The 16019-nt window shown below is 44.5% G+C and overlaps 1 protein-coding gene across 1 annotated transcript; it reads left to right on the top strand.

The window, feature by feature from the left end:
- Positions 1-662: 662 nt before the first annotated feature.
- On the top strand, positions 663-12217 carry LOC101571858 (cytochrome P450 4F4-like). Its single transcript, XM_012515061.1, has 12 exons — positions 663-860; positions 3236-3380; positions 4720-4773; positions 4866-4993; positions 7073-7194; positions 8358-8598; positions 10162-10228; positions 10436-10565; positions 11082-11215; positions 11305-11369; positions 11532-11614; positions 11983-12217. The coding sequence occupies exons 1-12, from the start codon at positions 663-665 to the stop codon at positions 12215-12217; spliced, it is 1602 nt and encodes a 533-aa protein (XP_012370515.1).
- Positions 12218-16019: the final 3802 nt, after the last annotated feature.

A 16019-nucleotide genomic window follows, 5' to 3' on the forward strand; every position in this document is an offset into this window, starting at 1 on the left:
TTACAGTCACCTTTACCTCCACCAAACTTGCTTCTAGTCCACGTGGAAGATGCCAAGTCCTCGATGTCCATACTGTGTGATCCTGAGGTGGTTTCTCTCTGTAACTGTATAGCCCCACCCCCAAGACTTGGCCACTTGTCCAGGCAGGAAGGAGGCAAATGGGCCTGTGGGGATGGGTTGGTCTTGTCCATTCTGGCTTCCTGTAACTTCCTTCAGGACACCATACAGGAATAAGGAAGTTGCAGAGAAGGAGAGAGAAAGTTGAGGGAAAAGCTGCTCCTGATAGAAGGTAACAGGCTGGGTGTGTTGGGGCTGGAATGCCATGTTTGGGGAAAGGAAGAGTCATTGCCATGGCTTGGAAGCTCCAAGAAGTATGTGGTCCAGGAAACTGGTAGTTCTAGGTAACAGTTCCTAACCACCACTGTGGCTCAGGAACATCAGGACTCTGATCATTCTTCCTTTCTTTTCTCCTCTGCTTCCAGGTTTTCTTTTTTGAACTTCTCCTCTTTCTTTTCCCTGCTCCTTCCCCTAAATTGCCTTCATTTTCCTTTGTCCTTCATGCCCTTCTTACAACTCTCACAAACTGCCTCTCTGTAGTATCTCTGAAGGTCCCTGTCTTCTTCCTGGGCCTCACAAGCTCCTACTTTATCCTGTCTTGCAGGATGACACAGCTGAGCCAATCCAGGCTGGAACTAAGTACAGAGGAAGTCCTTCTTTTCCTGATCTTGGCAGTAATTTGGGTCAGATGGATCGTTATTGATCTTCACAAGAGGATCTCCTCCTGCTATGAATACTATTGTCACCTCCACCGTTTCCCTCAGCCCCCCAAAAGAAACTGGCTTTTTGGTCACTTGGGCATGGTGAGTGTGGCAGAGATGTGGACCCCCCCAAGTGGAAGTATCAGGAATAGAATCATATCATAAAGCTGTGCATTGATCAGAGGGCTGGATTCTAGGACAACAGAGAAACAAGGGAGATGGCCTGTTCAGCTATGTGTGACACCTTAATTCCATCATTGTGTCATCTCAAGCCTGTTTCACATTGCTGTCCTCCCATTTCTTGGCTTTATTTGAGGCCTGGCTTCCCTGCTTGGTGCACCTGTGAGTAGTTCCCACGTTGGGCTAAAGAAAGTGAGGATCCCTTGCTTTTCTACATTCTCCACCACTTGAATTGCTGTCTCTTGAGGAGCACTGTTCTCCTGATTGGATTGTGTTTTTATGTCAACCTATCTCTGGGTTTTCAGTTGTTCATAAGAATGAAATTTGATCTTTCCGCACAGCACAGGGACATAGCTGGGCCCCTAGAAGATAGGTGTAAGCTGACTCCCCTGCTGCATTCCTGGGATAACCTTCTCTTATCTTGTTCTTCTCCCAAAAAAATTTCAGTGAGCCTTCTGGCCAATCTAGGTAAAAGATAGCTACTCAAGTCTTTCAGAATACTTCCTTGACCTCATTCTTTTTTTGTTTGTTTGCTTGCTTTTGTTTTACTTATTGGATATGGGTTCTAACTACACAGCTAAGATTCACAGTGATCCTTTAGTCTGTGCACCACCGTGCAAGGTTTTGGGGCCAGCATGGTGAGCTCAGAATTCTGGGGCCAGCACAACGTGCAGTACAGGTAATTGAACTTGGGCCCTTGCACTTGCCAAGCAGGTGCTTAGACCATGGAGCTATCTCCCCAGCTTATTGACCTCATTCTTAAGGGAACATTGAGACCTTTGGTAGACTTTCTTACCCTTTTGAGTGATGAGATTTTGGGTGCTTCACTTATAAAGGGACAATTGATAAGCCTGTACATAGGTTTAGTGAGGTCTTGAACCTAGGACGCTTTGTTTCAGAGTCTGGTGGGCAGCAGGTGTTCATGGTGGGAGCTGCCTCCTTGATGGAGAATTGGAGGTCACCTCAGTTTTCCTGGGATTTGAAAGGTCCATAGTATGAGGAAGCGTCTCTTTGGTAGGAACTGGCTGTGATACGGACTGGTCAGGACATGAAAGGATGTGGGCCAAGCCTCAGGATAAATCTGAAGGCCACACTACTGCCCATAATCTCTCTCCTGATTTTGACCTCCCCTGTGTATACAACTTGGTCTAGAGCTGCTTGTGGTAGAAGAAAATTCTTCTCAATTCAAGATGGATATCACAGTGGACAGGCATTTTTCTTCTCTATGTACCCTCGGATGTACCACTGAAAGTTGGATATGGCCCTGGGTGGGGGGAGGAACAAAAGAAGGCAGAGATTCTTCCCATTCTTAGAAAATTTGAACATATGTTCATCATAGATGCAGTGTCATCTCCATGGGCTGAAGAAGAGAATGGCTATGACTCCTGTAATTGGTTTTTAGACAGAGTACTCCAGAGAAATGAAATCAAAGAGCGTATACTTTGTCAGGCATTACTTAATGATGTTGACATCATTTGAGAATTTGTTTTGGAGTGATTTTTCTCCTTGTGCCAACATCATACAGTGTGTCTTACACATACCTAAATGATCTAGCCTACTACACACCCAGGTTAACCTATTTCTCTTTGTATACAAAGCTATACAATACAATACTGTTCTCAACATTATAGGCAATGGAACACAATGATACTTGTGGATCTAAAAGTCTCTAAACTTAGAGAATTTATACCAAAATACTAAACAGTAAGGAATATCTCAGCTCCATTGCAATCTTATGAAACTGCCTTCATTGGAGAGAAACCTTATTAAGTAGCACATGACTGGATATAGAGTCAAATACACACACATGCACATACAAATACATACAGATATACACACACCCACAAACCTGAAAGACAGAGAGAGAGAGAGAGAGAGAGAGAGAGAGAGAGAGAGAGAGAGAGAGAGAGAATTTATTATAATTTTTAGCTCACATAATTATGGAGATTGCAAAGCAAGCTGGAGAAACATGGAAGCTGGTCATGTATTCCATTTAGTCTGAGTCTAGAGCCCTGAGAAGCAGGAGTGCTGGGGTTTCTCCATGTCCCACAGTCTGTAAGTTTGAGGGCCTGGAATAGTGATATCTGAGGGTAGGGAAAATGGATATTCCAGCCCCAGCTTGTAGGGGTTGCAGATCCTTTCTCAGTCTATGTGTGCAGACAGTAACATTCTGGGAACACCATCAGACAGCACCTAGGAATCATGTCTCACCAGCGCTCCAGCTCTCCAGGTGCCCCTCATCCAAGTAGATACCTGAAGTGAACGATCTCAAGAGCTAACCAATGCTTTGCCTATAGATGCCTTCCACGGAGGAGGGTTTGAAGGAAACAGCTCAGCTGGTTGCCACGTACCCCCAGGGATTTATGATGTGGAAGGGCCCCAAGATGCCCATCATCGTCTTGTGCCACCCTGACGATGTCCAGTGTGTCCTCAGTGCCTCAGGTACCCCTGTAGATCTTGAGGTGGTGGGTGCCACGGTACACCTCAGCCTCTCCAGGTCCATACCCTTTGCCTCTATGCATGCCCTGAAGTACTCTGACCCCAACTTTTTTCTTCTCTGAGCTTTTTCCTCTATCTTTTATATGTTTTCCAGCCCTCATTTCACTCTCCTTCCTCCATTGCTGTCACCTGAACTAATTTTTATTGTAACCTAGAGTTCTGGGCACTCTGAGGGCCTTAGCAGATCTTATAATAATATGTGAAACATCTCTATGTACATAAAAGTTGTGACTGAAATATTAAACATTTAAAATTTTAAACTTTATTACATGAAAATTCACATTTTCATAAATCCCCCTCAAAATACCCCCCTTACTTTGAACACACTTATCATTCTTGACACTTTCTGGTGCACAAAGTATGCTCCCAGGGGAGGAGCTCCCCAGTGAGACCTGAATAGTGCATAAGAAGACATAAAGGGGGGGCAGGGAATGCAATGGTCATTGCTAGCAGCTGAGAGCCCCTGTGGCATCTGGTTTCAGCTTTACATACTCAATTCCCATGGGTCATGTCTGGGACTCAGTGGGGGCCATGGACATTTGGGGGAAAGTCCAGTTTGTCTTGTTCTTATCTGACCTACTCTTTGACAGAATCTTTTATTTTTTTATGTTTATATCTGGACTATATTTTGGCTGAACTGAGGTTGGAACCTAGAATCCTTCTTAGAAAAGACCAAGATCTTATTTCAGTCTTGCGTGAGTCAGGCCTTAAGATATATCCACATCATGTCTGAACCCTGCTTGTGTCCCATCAGGACCACATCTGGGATAATAATGGGACAATATCTAGATACTGTACATGGGGCTCACTGAGGTTTTGTCAGAGCACCTCTGATGTTTTTAAGAGCATGTTATATCATGTTATGTTAGGCCATATATGCTATGGCTATATTAGGACATATAAACGTGTGTGTGTCTATATCTCATGTCCCATGTCTCTATCAGAATTCAGAGAGTGCCATGGTGTACAGCATTCCATAGGTTTATGTGAAGATCTCTACTGAGTGTTTTGCTATGCATAGGTGTGACAGAATGTGTTGGACCATGTAGGAGCCATGTTAAGGTGTGCTGGGCGTGCTATCCTGTACTAGGCTGTGCCTTTGCTCTAAATTGCTGCTTGGTGTGGTTGATCTTTACCTCTCCCCCCACCCTCTGTCCTGGTCTCCTATGCTGAAATTGTGGGCTTTGACAGAAAACATGCAGACCTCTAGCTGCGACCCTCCACCTCCTTCCAAACTCCACTCCTATCCCTCTCCATTGCCCTGATGTTCTCTTTATGTCAGTTGAGGTTGCAGTCAAGGACGTCTTTGCCTACAACTTCCTGAAACCCTGGATGGGTGAGTACCTGAAGGTGAAGGGAGTTGGGGAAAACATGGGGGTTCAGAGGAAGGTGCTACCTTTTGCCCACTGTCCATGGCTTCCCCAACAGGGGGCGGGCTCTTGCTGAGTGCTGGTCACAAGTGGAGTCACCGCCGTCATGTGCTGACACCAAGCTTCAATTTAAACATCCTGAAGCCCTATGTGAAGGTTTTCAGTGACTGCACAAAGATCATGCATGTGAGTTATTGAGCCCAGGGTCCCTGCTAGAACCTGAAGGGTAAAGGGGCCATGGTGCATACCAGCCCCTATAGTTCCATATCCCATGCATCTAAGCAAATCCCTGATGGACAGATCAGGCTAACAGTTCTGGCTCCAGTGGGTTGCTTTGAAGACATTGTTCTTTCTATCTCAGCCTTGGTTTCCTCTTTGTAAAATGGGGATAAAGATCTTAACTTATGATCTAGAGAATGTAATGGACTCATGTCCCTCGAACATGGTAGCACTCAGAAGGCTTAGTTTCCATGCCTCTTCAGAAGTCCTGTGTGCTGAACACAAGAAGAATGATTACACTGAAGCTACTTCTGGGTAACAAGCCACTTCTAAACTTACTGTTTTAAAGTGGCAAGGGTCTCTGATAAATGTGTAGGTCCTGGTTTTCCTTATCCAGGAAGGCATCACTCATGGCATATTATCTACTGAGGGTCTAGTAGGCAACTCTGCTGATCTAAGCTCAGTTTTCTCCTATATTTGAGATTTGGCAGACACTAAGCTGATTTGGAATCACACCAGATGGGAGAACTTCCAGAAGAAATAGAATGGGGTATTGTGTAGCATGCAGTTGTCTACACGCTTCACTCTGTTACAAAGACATCACATGGTTGTTCACATGGCAACAACATGGGAGTGAGAGGAGGATTAGGTTTATCGTAGTTATGATCTCATCACTTGCAACACATGGTTCTGACCAAAGTCAGAAATCTAGCACCAGAATATGGGGGGGGGGGATAGGGTCTACCTCTTAATGTAGTTGCTGAGAAATCACAATACATAGAGTATAGGTAGAGGACGAAAATAAGGGCTGGAGGTGAAGGTTTAGCGAACTGCTTAGAGCTTCTTTCCTTACCTCAAAGGGCTAAGTTAGTTTGGTACTGTTTCATGGATTCGGCCAGAAGACCCAAGATTACTGTATCAGAGATAAAGGTGTTTGTTCATGGCATGACAAGCAGCATGCACTCTTTGTTGCCTTTCATTCTTCCTCCAAGCCACCCAAATCATGTGAAGACAATAATTCTAGGTAGCATTTGATGCCTGATCTTGTGTATATGGCACTACAGTGGATAAATCTTGTTGAAAGTCATCTGTTGAAAAGTGTCCATGGGAAGGCATCCCATCCTCCTTTGCATGTTCTCTCTAAATATAACTCTGAGAAATTATCCAGGTGGAGAGTGCCAAGGGAATGCATTTTTGGCATATCCCCACAGCATGATCGAGGCCCACAAGGAAGTATCTCTCATGGCAGAGGGATGTGTACAAATCAATTTACAACACTAATGATGTGGGAAGTCATCATTCGTTGAACATGGGCAATATTTTTAAGCTGATGCCATGGAACAATCCCATAATCTATCCTGCTGAATGTAACTTTGATAGCATATAAGGTTGAGATGTTTTCACATTAGAGATGGAGAACTGGAAGGTCAGACAGATTTGTAAGTGAGTGAGCCAAGACTGATGGGGCAGCCAAGAGTGGTGGTGCAGGCCTGTAATCCCAGCTCTTGGGAGGCTGAGGCATGAGGATTGCTGTGAGTTCAAAGCCAGCCTGGGCTACATAGAGAGACCCAGTCTGAAGAAAGAAAGAAAGAAAGAAAAAAGAAAGAAAGAAAGAAAGAAAGAAAGAAAGAAAGAAAGAAAGAAAGAAAGAGAGAGAGAGAAAGAAAGAAAGAAAGAAAGAAAGAAAGAAAGAAAGAAAGAAAGAAAGAAAGAAAGAAAGAAAAGATTGATGAACCATATATTCTGAATACCAGAGCAGCTCAACTTAACAGTAACTGAAGATTTGTCAGGTGGGATGAAGGGAAGGCAAAGAGATGAGAAACTCACACAGAGTGTGGGAGACACAGCTGAGATCTAAACTCAGGGCTCCTGACTTCTAGCCTTGAATCTCCATCCTGTAATTGTAAGTTTCTGGTCTCAGACAACCCTGGTCCTCTTGAGGGTAGAGGACTATCAGTATGCTTTGAGTCCATCCTGGTGATGAGGGCTTGGCAGGAGCTCAAAGGAGCCATGGCTCAGGGCATTCCTGATTTCTTTTCTGTCCAGGCCAAGTGGCAGCACCTGGCTTCAGAGGGCAGCACCCGTCTGGAGATGTTTGAGCACATCAGCCTGATGACCTTGGACTGCTTTTACAAATGCCTATTGTGCACCAAAAGCAACTGTCAGGAGTGAGTCCTTTCCCTGGGCTAGGAACCTGTGCCATACATATAAGAAAACATGGGGAGGGAGGACTGACCAGATGGACCAGAAGAACCTCCCTGGAGGAGGTGGGTCAGACCTGGACATTGAGTGACAAGGAAGTAGAGAGAGAGTGGTCCTTCCTCATTTTTCATTTGAGTAATGATAAAGAGGCTCAAATGAGCAAAGTGTGTGCAAAGAGGTACATGGTACAGGAGAAATCTAGGAGACGAGGTTGAGTAGCTAGGTGATGGCTAGGTCTAAGGATAGTGAAAAGTCTATTTGATAAGGGGATAGTGAACCTCTTAGAAACCATGGAAGTATTTAGAGATTGTGTTAATTAGGATTGTGTTACTATGATAAAAATGTCTGAAATAGTCCCCCTATGTGGAAGAAAGGCTTGTTTTGGCTTACAGTTTAAGCAGCTTCAGTCAATGGTCTATTGACTCTGTTGCTTTTGGAGTTTTAAAGCAGTACATCATGATGTAGTTGTGCATTCCACAAAAGTATTTAACCTTATGGGAGTTGGGAACAAAGAGAAACAAGAAGTGGTGGGTTCCCAATAGCCCCGGACAGACACACCCTAACTGTCTAACTCTTCTCCATTTCACCCCACATTATAGAGGCTCTACTACACCCCAATAGCTCCACAAACTGGGGGGAAATCTTTGGATGTATGTTCCTCCTGAGGACACTTCCTAACAATAGCAGAGCTGATGATAGGCATGATCAGATTTGAGCTCTCTGGAACAATGACCAACATGCAAATACTAGAAACATGGAATCCTAGAAGGAAGGCTATGGAATTTTTGGTCCATTGACCAGTTAGAAAAGAACAAGAAATTAAATTTATGGAAAGTTTCAGGAAGTAGAAAGAACAGGAGTGGATACTGAGCAGTAACAAGGGGAGAGGAAGAATGAGTATACTATGTTCTGAATGCCTAGTAGATAGAGCATCTCACAGAGATGGGATGCCACCAAGGAAGAGGCTGAGGACAGTCACATCATGACTCATTCCCACCATGGATCGGTGAGGTCATTTGCTTCAAGAGTCTCAATTTCCTAATGTGACTTAGCTCCAGGCTAACGATAAGTGTTCCTCAGGTTTCAGGTATGTGAAGTTTTTGCCTTCCTTTATGACCTTCTCTTACAGGAAGTGGGAGAAATATATTTCCATCATTTCGGAGCTCAGTGCCCTTGTGACAAAAAGAATCGATCATCTCCACCTACACAATGAATTTCTGTACCAACGCACCTGTGATGGGCGGCGCTTCCAGAAGCTCTGCAGCCTGCTGTATAATTTCACGGATACTGCCATCCTGCAGCGTTGTCTTACTTTATGCAAGCTCAATTCCAAAACTCTTAACTTCATTGATGTGCTTTTGCTGAGTAAGGTGGGTTTTCAAGAAGTAGAATGGCTCATGTGTTAAATGTTAGATCAAATAATTTAGACTTAACTCTTGGGCACTGGGCAGTCATGGAAATTATTAGAGGAAGGAGTGACAAGCCAGGCATATTTCAGAGATTCCTCTGGAATGCAGGATTGGAGGATTGTTATACCCAAAACTAGGAAGGACCTGGAGGTTTCCTGTATTGATAATGGCACAGTTATAAGTACACTAGTTATGCATCTCTATATTTATATCTATGTTGACAGAATGTATCAAACTCTTGTATCAGGCAACCCATTTGTTACAGTGATAACAGCAGCCAGATCAGGACTGTTGCTATGGTTCCCTTTCCTGGGGAGATGCAATGCTTTTACCTGTATGTGCGGCAGGGTTTACAATCCAGGAAGAGGGCTGTACATTATTAATTTTGGAGCTTATTTATAAAACCTGGAATATCTGTATCTTCTCTCTAGGGAGATGTGGAGAATGAAAAAGAGGGAATGGAGAGAGGGGTGGGGAAGAGAACTTCATTCTGGAATATAAACAAATTCTTTTCAGTGCAGAGGAAAAAGTCTATAGGCCTGCAAAACAAACGCCTCCAAGGGGGATGAGTCAACAGGATTGGATGTAGGACCTGAGAATATAGGCAATTTTTTTTCAGAATAGCTCTTTATATTAACCTTCCATGGGAAATTTTCACTTAATCATCTTTTAACTCATATTACCACTAACTTTTCCTCAGAAATCTCTCATCCAATGGAAAACTAAAAATATTAATGGATTATTGATTTTCCAACCAAGGATCAAAGGGGAGCCAAGGAAGCCAGAGAGGATGTCTGTGGGGTGAGGACTGGCTGTAGAGATTGACAGCCAACTTTTCATGGCTGTGAATAAATAGCTGAACAAAACTTTTTGTATTATTGGAGGTTGACACCAGGGCCTTCACACTAAGTTACACTCACACTTTACATTATAATTTTCATTTTATAATAGAATCTCTTTAACTTGTTAAGAGTTCCAGGCAAAGCTGAAACTCACAATCCTGTCTTATCCTCCCAGAGGGCTGGGATGACAAGTGTATGCCATTATACCCAGCTAGGGAAACAGCTTACCAGAGGAATGATTTATCATGGGTCAAAGTTTTTCTACATGGTCAACTGGTTTCATTGCTTGGCCTGAGAGGGGACAGAGATATCATGGCATAAGAATATGGTAGAGGAATGCCACTCATCTCTTGAAAGCCAGAGAATAAAGATAAAAGCCAGAGATGAAAGGGCTGGTGACTGGATATAGTCCCCAAGTTCATACACCCATTACCAACCCTCTTGAAGTAGATCCTCCCTTCCATTTCTATAATCTCCCAGGAATACCATTACGTTATGAATATAACAATGGATTAATTCACTGATGAAGTTAAACACATCAGAATTGTTGGGGGCTATTTTAGATCAAAGCAGAATAGTTACCAAGGGTAATCTAGTGGTATGAGAGGACTTGGGTTTCTATATAGGCTTCTCAGAAGACCTGAAAGCTGGTGTCATTCAGGGATTCTTGCCCTCTCTCCAGGATGAATACGGAGGGGACCTGCCTTATGAGGACATCCGAGCAGAGGTTGCAACTTTTATGTTTGAGGGTGAGGGTTCCAGTATGGCTCTGTAGATTTCATATGGGTCTCTCTCTGTCCCAGGGGCATAGTAGGACCCTTCTGGGTCTTTCCATTCTTCCTACTCTGTTCATCTCTCTTTCCTCCTGGGGGGTCTCAGGCATATGGTTGTCCTGGACTACTACCCAATGGTACTGAAGCAGCCCCAAGACAAAAGGCTGCTGTGCTGTTGCTCAGGGTATGACACCATGGCAAGTGGCCTCTCCTGGGCTCTATACAACCTGGCAAGGCACCCAGAATACCAGGAACGCTGCCGGCAGGAGGTGCGAGAGCTCCTGAGGGACTGCGAATCTGAAGAGATTGAATGGTGAGTCGGACGGCACATTCTCTTCCTGAGCCACACTGATGGCTCTTCTCTCTTGCTGGGGGAAAGGCATTATGACTGTAATTTCTGGGTGAGTATAAGAGCTGAGTTCAGAAACAGGTCTGGTGACGGATTTGTAATGGACCACTGGGGGTAAAAGTCATCTACCTGTTGTCCTGAACACCTGTGTCACTCACCTTTCCAGTCTTATTCTGCAAACACTTTCTCTGCCTGCCTGTTGCCACTGGGTGTCCAGCCCACCCTGTACTATGCAGCCTTGGGAAAGATCCTGCTCAGGGATCTGTCATTCAAGAGCTCCTTCCTGAGGGTGAGGGCAGAAGAATGACTTAGTTCAGGACATTCTTAGCATAATTTTGAATGCTTTTGCTTCTCTAATTCTCAAACATGTCATCCATTATAGCTTATGTTATTCCAGGAAGAAAAGATTCACCAAGAAAACGCATGGGGCTGGTGGCGTATGTTATCACCCTGGATAGCTGTGGGTTGTGGTTTCCTTAGGGATGACCTGTATGAACTGCCCTTCCTGACCATGTGCCTCAGGGAGAGTCTGCGGCTGCATCCCCCAATCACTGGCATCTCCCGACGCTGCACCCAGGACGTTGTGCTTCCAGATGGCCGGGTCATCCCCAAAGGTGCTACAGAGGGGGAGGAGGCTCCTGGGCAAGAATCAGGGTCCATCAGGTTGTGGGTTCTTGTCTTGACTGTGCCCTTTTCTCTTCAGGTGTTACCTGCCTCATCAGTATTTTTGGGACCCATCACAACCCTGCTGTGTGGCCGGACCCTGAGGTGCTTCCTCTCCTCCTCCCCCCTTATGCTTGTATATTGCTGGGATCCTAGTGGAGGGAGTGGGTTTGGACTAGGACATCTTTGCTTGCTACACCCGCACCTGCTCTCCCTGTCTGTGCTAAGAGACTCCACCCAGCAACCATGGCTCCCTGTCTTCTCCAGGTCTATGACCCCTTCCGCTTTGACCCAGAAAACGTCAAGGACAGGTCACCTCTGGCTTTTATCCCTTTCTCCGCGGGGCCCAGGTGGGTGTAGCAAGTGTCTGAGCTGGGAGGGGCTGATGGGGGTGGGGTCTTGGAGGACAGCTGGGAAATCCGTGCTACCCCTGAACACAAGTTTTGCGCCAAATTGTGAAGAACGGTGGTTAGGTAGACTCAAGAGGGCTCCTGGATGAGCTGAGAACCTGCTCCGTGCCTACCTGTGCGACTCAACCCTGGAGTCTCAGCCTGGTTCGGGGGACATACACTCCCAGTTGGGGTCTGGGCTTGATTAGATCCCTCACTCCCGGAGCAGACCAGGGTCGGGTGGAGTCCCAGGTAAGGTTTGGGGACTACAGACCTGGACGGTCCCAGAGCTGTCATAGTGTCCTCCTACCCCCTACCCCGGACCTAAGGAACTGCATTGGGCAGACCTTCGCCATGGCCGAGATGAAGGTGGCGCTGGCGCTGACTCTGCTGCACTTCCGCATCCTGCCAGATGACAAGGAGCCGCGCAGGAAACCCGAGCTGATCCTGCGCGCAGAGGACGGGCTTTGGCTGCGGGTGGAGCCGCTGAGTGAGGGGTCGCAGGGAGTCCCATGGTCTGGGACCCAACTGAATCCCCTCACCTTTGGGGTCTCTTCGGAATAAACTGTGCTGTCACTTGCAGCTGAGTCTCAGCGAGAGCCATATGGCCCTGACTTCCTCTGGCTGAGCCCAGGCCTCCCTGATGCCATAGGGAAGGAATTTTGAGGAGGGGCCAGAAACAAGGGCAAGTGTGAGGCTCTTCATCAGTGAAAGGACTTTCTTTATTTCTCTCTCTCTCTTTGCTTTAATTTTTTTTTATTAGTACATGCTTGCAGTATTTAATGTTTCCCTTCATCGCGGGAGTTGGTACACGATTTACATACCACATCTTAATTATTTTTATGTCCCTACTATCCTTCCTTTCCTCCTCCATGGAACTCTTCTTCATAGTATAGACAGCTAAGTTATATAGAAATTAATATATAGTCAGAAAGCAACTAGGCTCTGAAGTCAACACAAAAATAGACATCAAAATTGTGAACGGAGGAGCAAAGGTCAGGCCTCAAGATAAAGATGCAACGGCCAGGGCTACATACTTCTTTAAGGAATAAACCATAATCTAAGGTAATATGGTGGTTAGCACCATCTGATCCAGTATGGCCAGATAGGCATCAGTCTCCCAGGTGGGTGATGAGTGTATTTGCACCTATTTGTTCTGAAAAATGCCTTTATTGTTTCCATGTACTTCTGCTACATAATCTATTTACCTGTTTGATCAATATTAGCTAAGTAGCTATACTTGTAATCCTGTGAGTTGATGGTACTTTGACTCACATTGTACTACTGTAGTGGCTTTGTATTATAAATTACCCTGATGAACAGCCTTGTTGGCCATCCCATTCAGGGCCCTCCACACTCCCCCCACACCTGAAAGCCAGGAGCTCTGCTTTTGTACTTATTTCCAGTAAAACCCTCCTAACTTCTTCCTTTGGTTCATGCACTCCTCAGGATTACAGACCATGAACTCAGCATCTCTGACATCAAGAATTACATTTCTTCTGTATCATTTGTACTATCTTTACACCATACTGACCTTCATTTTAATCTCCTTATTCACCCTGTTTTTAGTCATCTCATTGTCATAAAGGATGAGGCAGAGATCATTTGACAGGATTTTGTGAAAACAATAGGATATATGGGTTCATACATGGGTGCAGGCAGACACAGAGAGATAAGGCCATCTGTAGTATTCACAGAGAAGTGTGCCCCTTTTAGAGTAGGGATTGAAAGAAGGCAAGGGAGATTAGGTGGGAAGATGTTAATAAACATCAGTGGTCAAAGTTCTCTGTTTGTCTTGTACTTCTGTGGACAAAGTCTTTTTGCCTGGTGTAGATTTTTGGTGTCTCCAGGTGTCCAGGGACCTGCAACATTACTTGTCCTCTCCTATTTCTTTTATGACATCATGTGTTTGCTGAGGACAGCCTCAGTGCTGAGTTGAGTCTCCACTGAGAACAATACCTCTTATAGCAAACAGGTTGGGCTTTGGGAGTCATGTCTGATTCAAGCCTTACATTCAGGATTCTTTACTCTTTGTGTGCTTACTAAATCACTATCATTAAACATTATAAACCTGGTACTTTATTCTTTTTTGTTTGTTTGTTTTCACCTATTTTCTCTTCTTTTTTTCTTTCTCCTTCCTTCTTTCTTTCAAACCTTTAAAAGCAATGTCAGAATGTGGTTCCTTTTGACACAGGGTACAAAATGACATTGGGTGGATGACCTCCAAATGATATAGGAGAAAAATGATCTCCCAACCTGGAAGGTACCTGGGACAAGTTCGTGTTCTCTAAAATCGAAGAATTAATTTTAGGAACAAACAGAGGTTATGAGCAGAATTGATTTACTGGGGAGGGGGAGAAAGCTCTTGTCCAAGAGAGGGACAGGAGGATGGCCCCGAGTTAGTGGTCCCCGGGAAGCTGTCTCTTCTAGGGACTTCTGTAGAGGCTATAGTGGTAGAGAACATGGGAACTTGCTTAGGTGAGCATGAGGTGGGACAAAACTGTGGTCAAACAATGAGATTACAAGTATCATTGCTCAGATAAAATTGATTAAATCCAGAACCAAATGAGGAATTGAGTCACGTAGCAAGTAGGAAATGATCTTTTCCTGCTGGGGGTTGAGCTAGTGACTCATTTGGGCTCCTTCAAGGTGATTGATACCTATTTAGAATACCATTCCTTATGCCCATCCCTAGGGAAGTATGTAGCTGTATTTATTTCCTCTTTTGTCTTTTTAAAAATTAATTTTATTGAGAAACAAATAGCAATGAGACAGTTTCAAAACAGGTCAGTAGGACAGTTACAGTAATTAATACATTGCATATTGTTGTCTTCTTAGTACAAGATGCAGACATGATATCCTGTCCAAACAGTGTTAGTACAGATCTTCCTTCTCATTGAATTAAGAGAAAGTAGCTGTATATCTATCCTATTTTGTCAATACAGATACAAAATGGTCCTTCATTTGTATCCCCTTTTTTTTGTTTAGTCTTATCAGAGATGGGTATTCCATTGCCATTTAAATATTGTAGGTGTGCAAATTCAGCAAAATAATCCAATACAGTCCAGTAGTCCATAATAGTAGTATTGCAGGCAGCCAAGTTAGATAGAAATATTATAGGCAGTCAGACAGGGCCAGGCCCTCAAAGGAAACAGCACACAAGATGAGATGCCTTACAACTGTGGGAGGGGTGGATGCTCCTGCTGTGAACCAGACCTAAAGACCTAAAGGCCAAAGAAATGCTAAACGAGTAGCACCTGGGATTGATATGCTAAATAGGTATCTACCATCTGGAAAGACCCAAGGGAGTCATTAGCCCAACCCCCAACAGGAAGAGACATTGTCCCATATTCCAACCCCCAACAGGAAGAAACCCTATCCCGTATTCATGCTCACTTAATCCATGACTCATGACTCACTTCCCAATTTGGTCCTGGGCATAATCAATTTTACCTGAGTGATAGTGCTTGTAATCTCATTGGTTGACCATAGTTTTGTCCCACCCCACATCCACCTGAGTTCCCCCTTTCTCCACCTTAGCCCCACATGGTTCTACTCTATAAAAGTCCCTGGAAGAGACAACTTCTGGGGGATCTACCTGCTTGGGGCCTTCCTCCTGTCCCCCTCTTGGACAGGACCTTCCTTTCCCTCAATAAATATATTCTGCTCATAACCTAAAATTCATTCTTTTGTTTTAGAGAACATGAACTTGTGCAGGTCAGGTCAGGAGATCGTTTTTCCCTATGTCATTTGGAGGTTCCCTATATGGTTTGGTGGTCACCCACCTGAGATCAGTTTTTCTCCCTGTATCAGCAGTGGATTATCCATAGGACTGGCAATGTCAGAAGTTGTTGACTTGAGCCTTTTACAGCTCAGCATATTAATATGGCTTTGCTTTTTATGCCTTGTTTTTATACTTTTCTGCTGGATGATTAAGACCAAGATAAAGCAAGACCTATATAACAAGAAATGTAACTTTTGTATCTGACAAGGTCAGTCAAATCCCCTCAGGATTTACCCTTGAAATCTTGTACCACAGTTTGTAGATCCTCAGTCAGTGTCAGCCATGTGAATGAGTCACAGCCATTGCTTGACTCCTCTTTTGTCTTGACGTGTGGCCCATATGGGAGTGTCTGTCTCTTCCATGTTGAAAGTTGCCTTGTCTTGCATATTGTCTCCTTGAGGGCCTGGCCTTGTCAGACTGCCTATAATATTTCTAATTCAACAGCCTACAACACTTTCCCCACTCTGCTTTTCTCTTCTAGTGCTCATGTTTTGGGCATACATGCTTTTTTTTTTTTTTTTTTTTTTTTTTTTTTTTTTTTCTGGAACCGGGGATTGAACTCAGGCCCTTGCGCTTGCCAGG

The sequence above is a fragment of the Octodon degus genome, unplaced genomic scaffold (assembly GCF_000260255.1).
Source record: "Octodon degus isolate 3935 unplaced genomic scaffold, OctDeg1.0 scaffold00050, whole genome shotgun sequence".
Classification (NCBI taxonomy): domain Eukaryota; kingdom Metazoa; phylum Chordata; class Mammalia; order Rodentia; family Octodontidae; genus Octodon; species Octodon degus.

Coding starts and splice junctions, on each gene's coding strand:
- LOC101571858 (XM_012515061.1), top strand. CDS start 663: ATGACACAGCTGAGCCAATCCAGGCTGGAACTAAGTACAGAGGAAGTC. Junction 861..3,235: donor TTTTTGGTCACTTGGGCATG/GTGAGTGTGGCA, acceptor CTTTGCCTATAG/ATGCCTTCCACGGAGGAGGG. Junction 11,370..11,531: donor CTGTGTGGCCGGACCCTGAG/GTGCTTCCTCTC, acceptor TGTCTTCTCCAG/GTCTATGACCCCTTCCGCTT.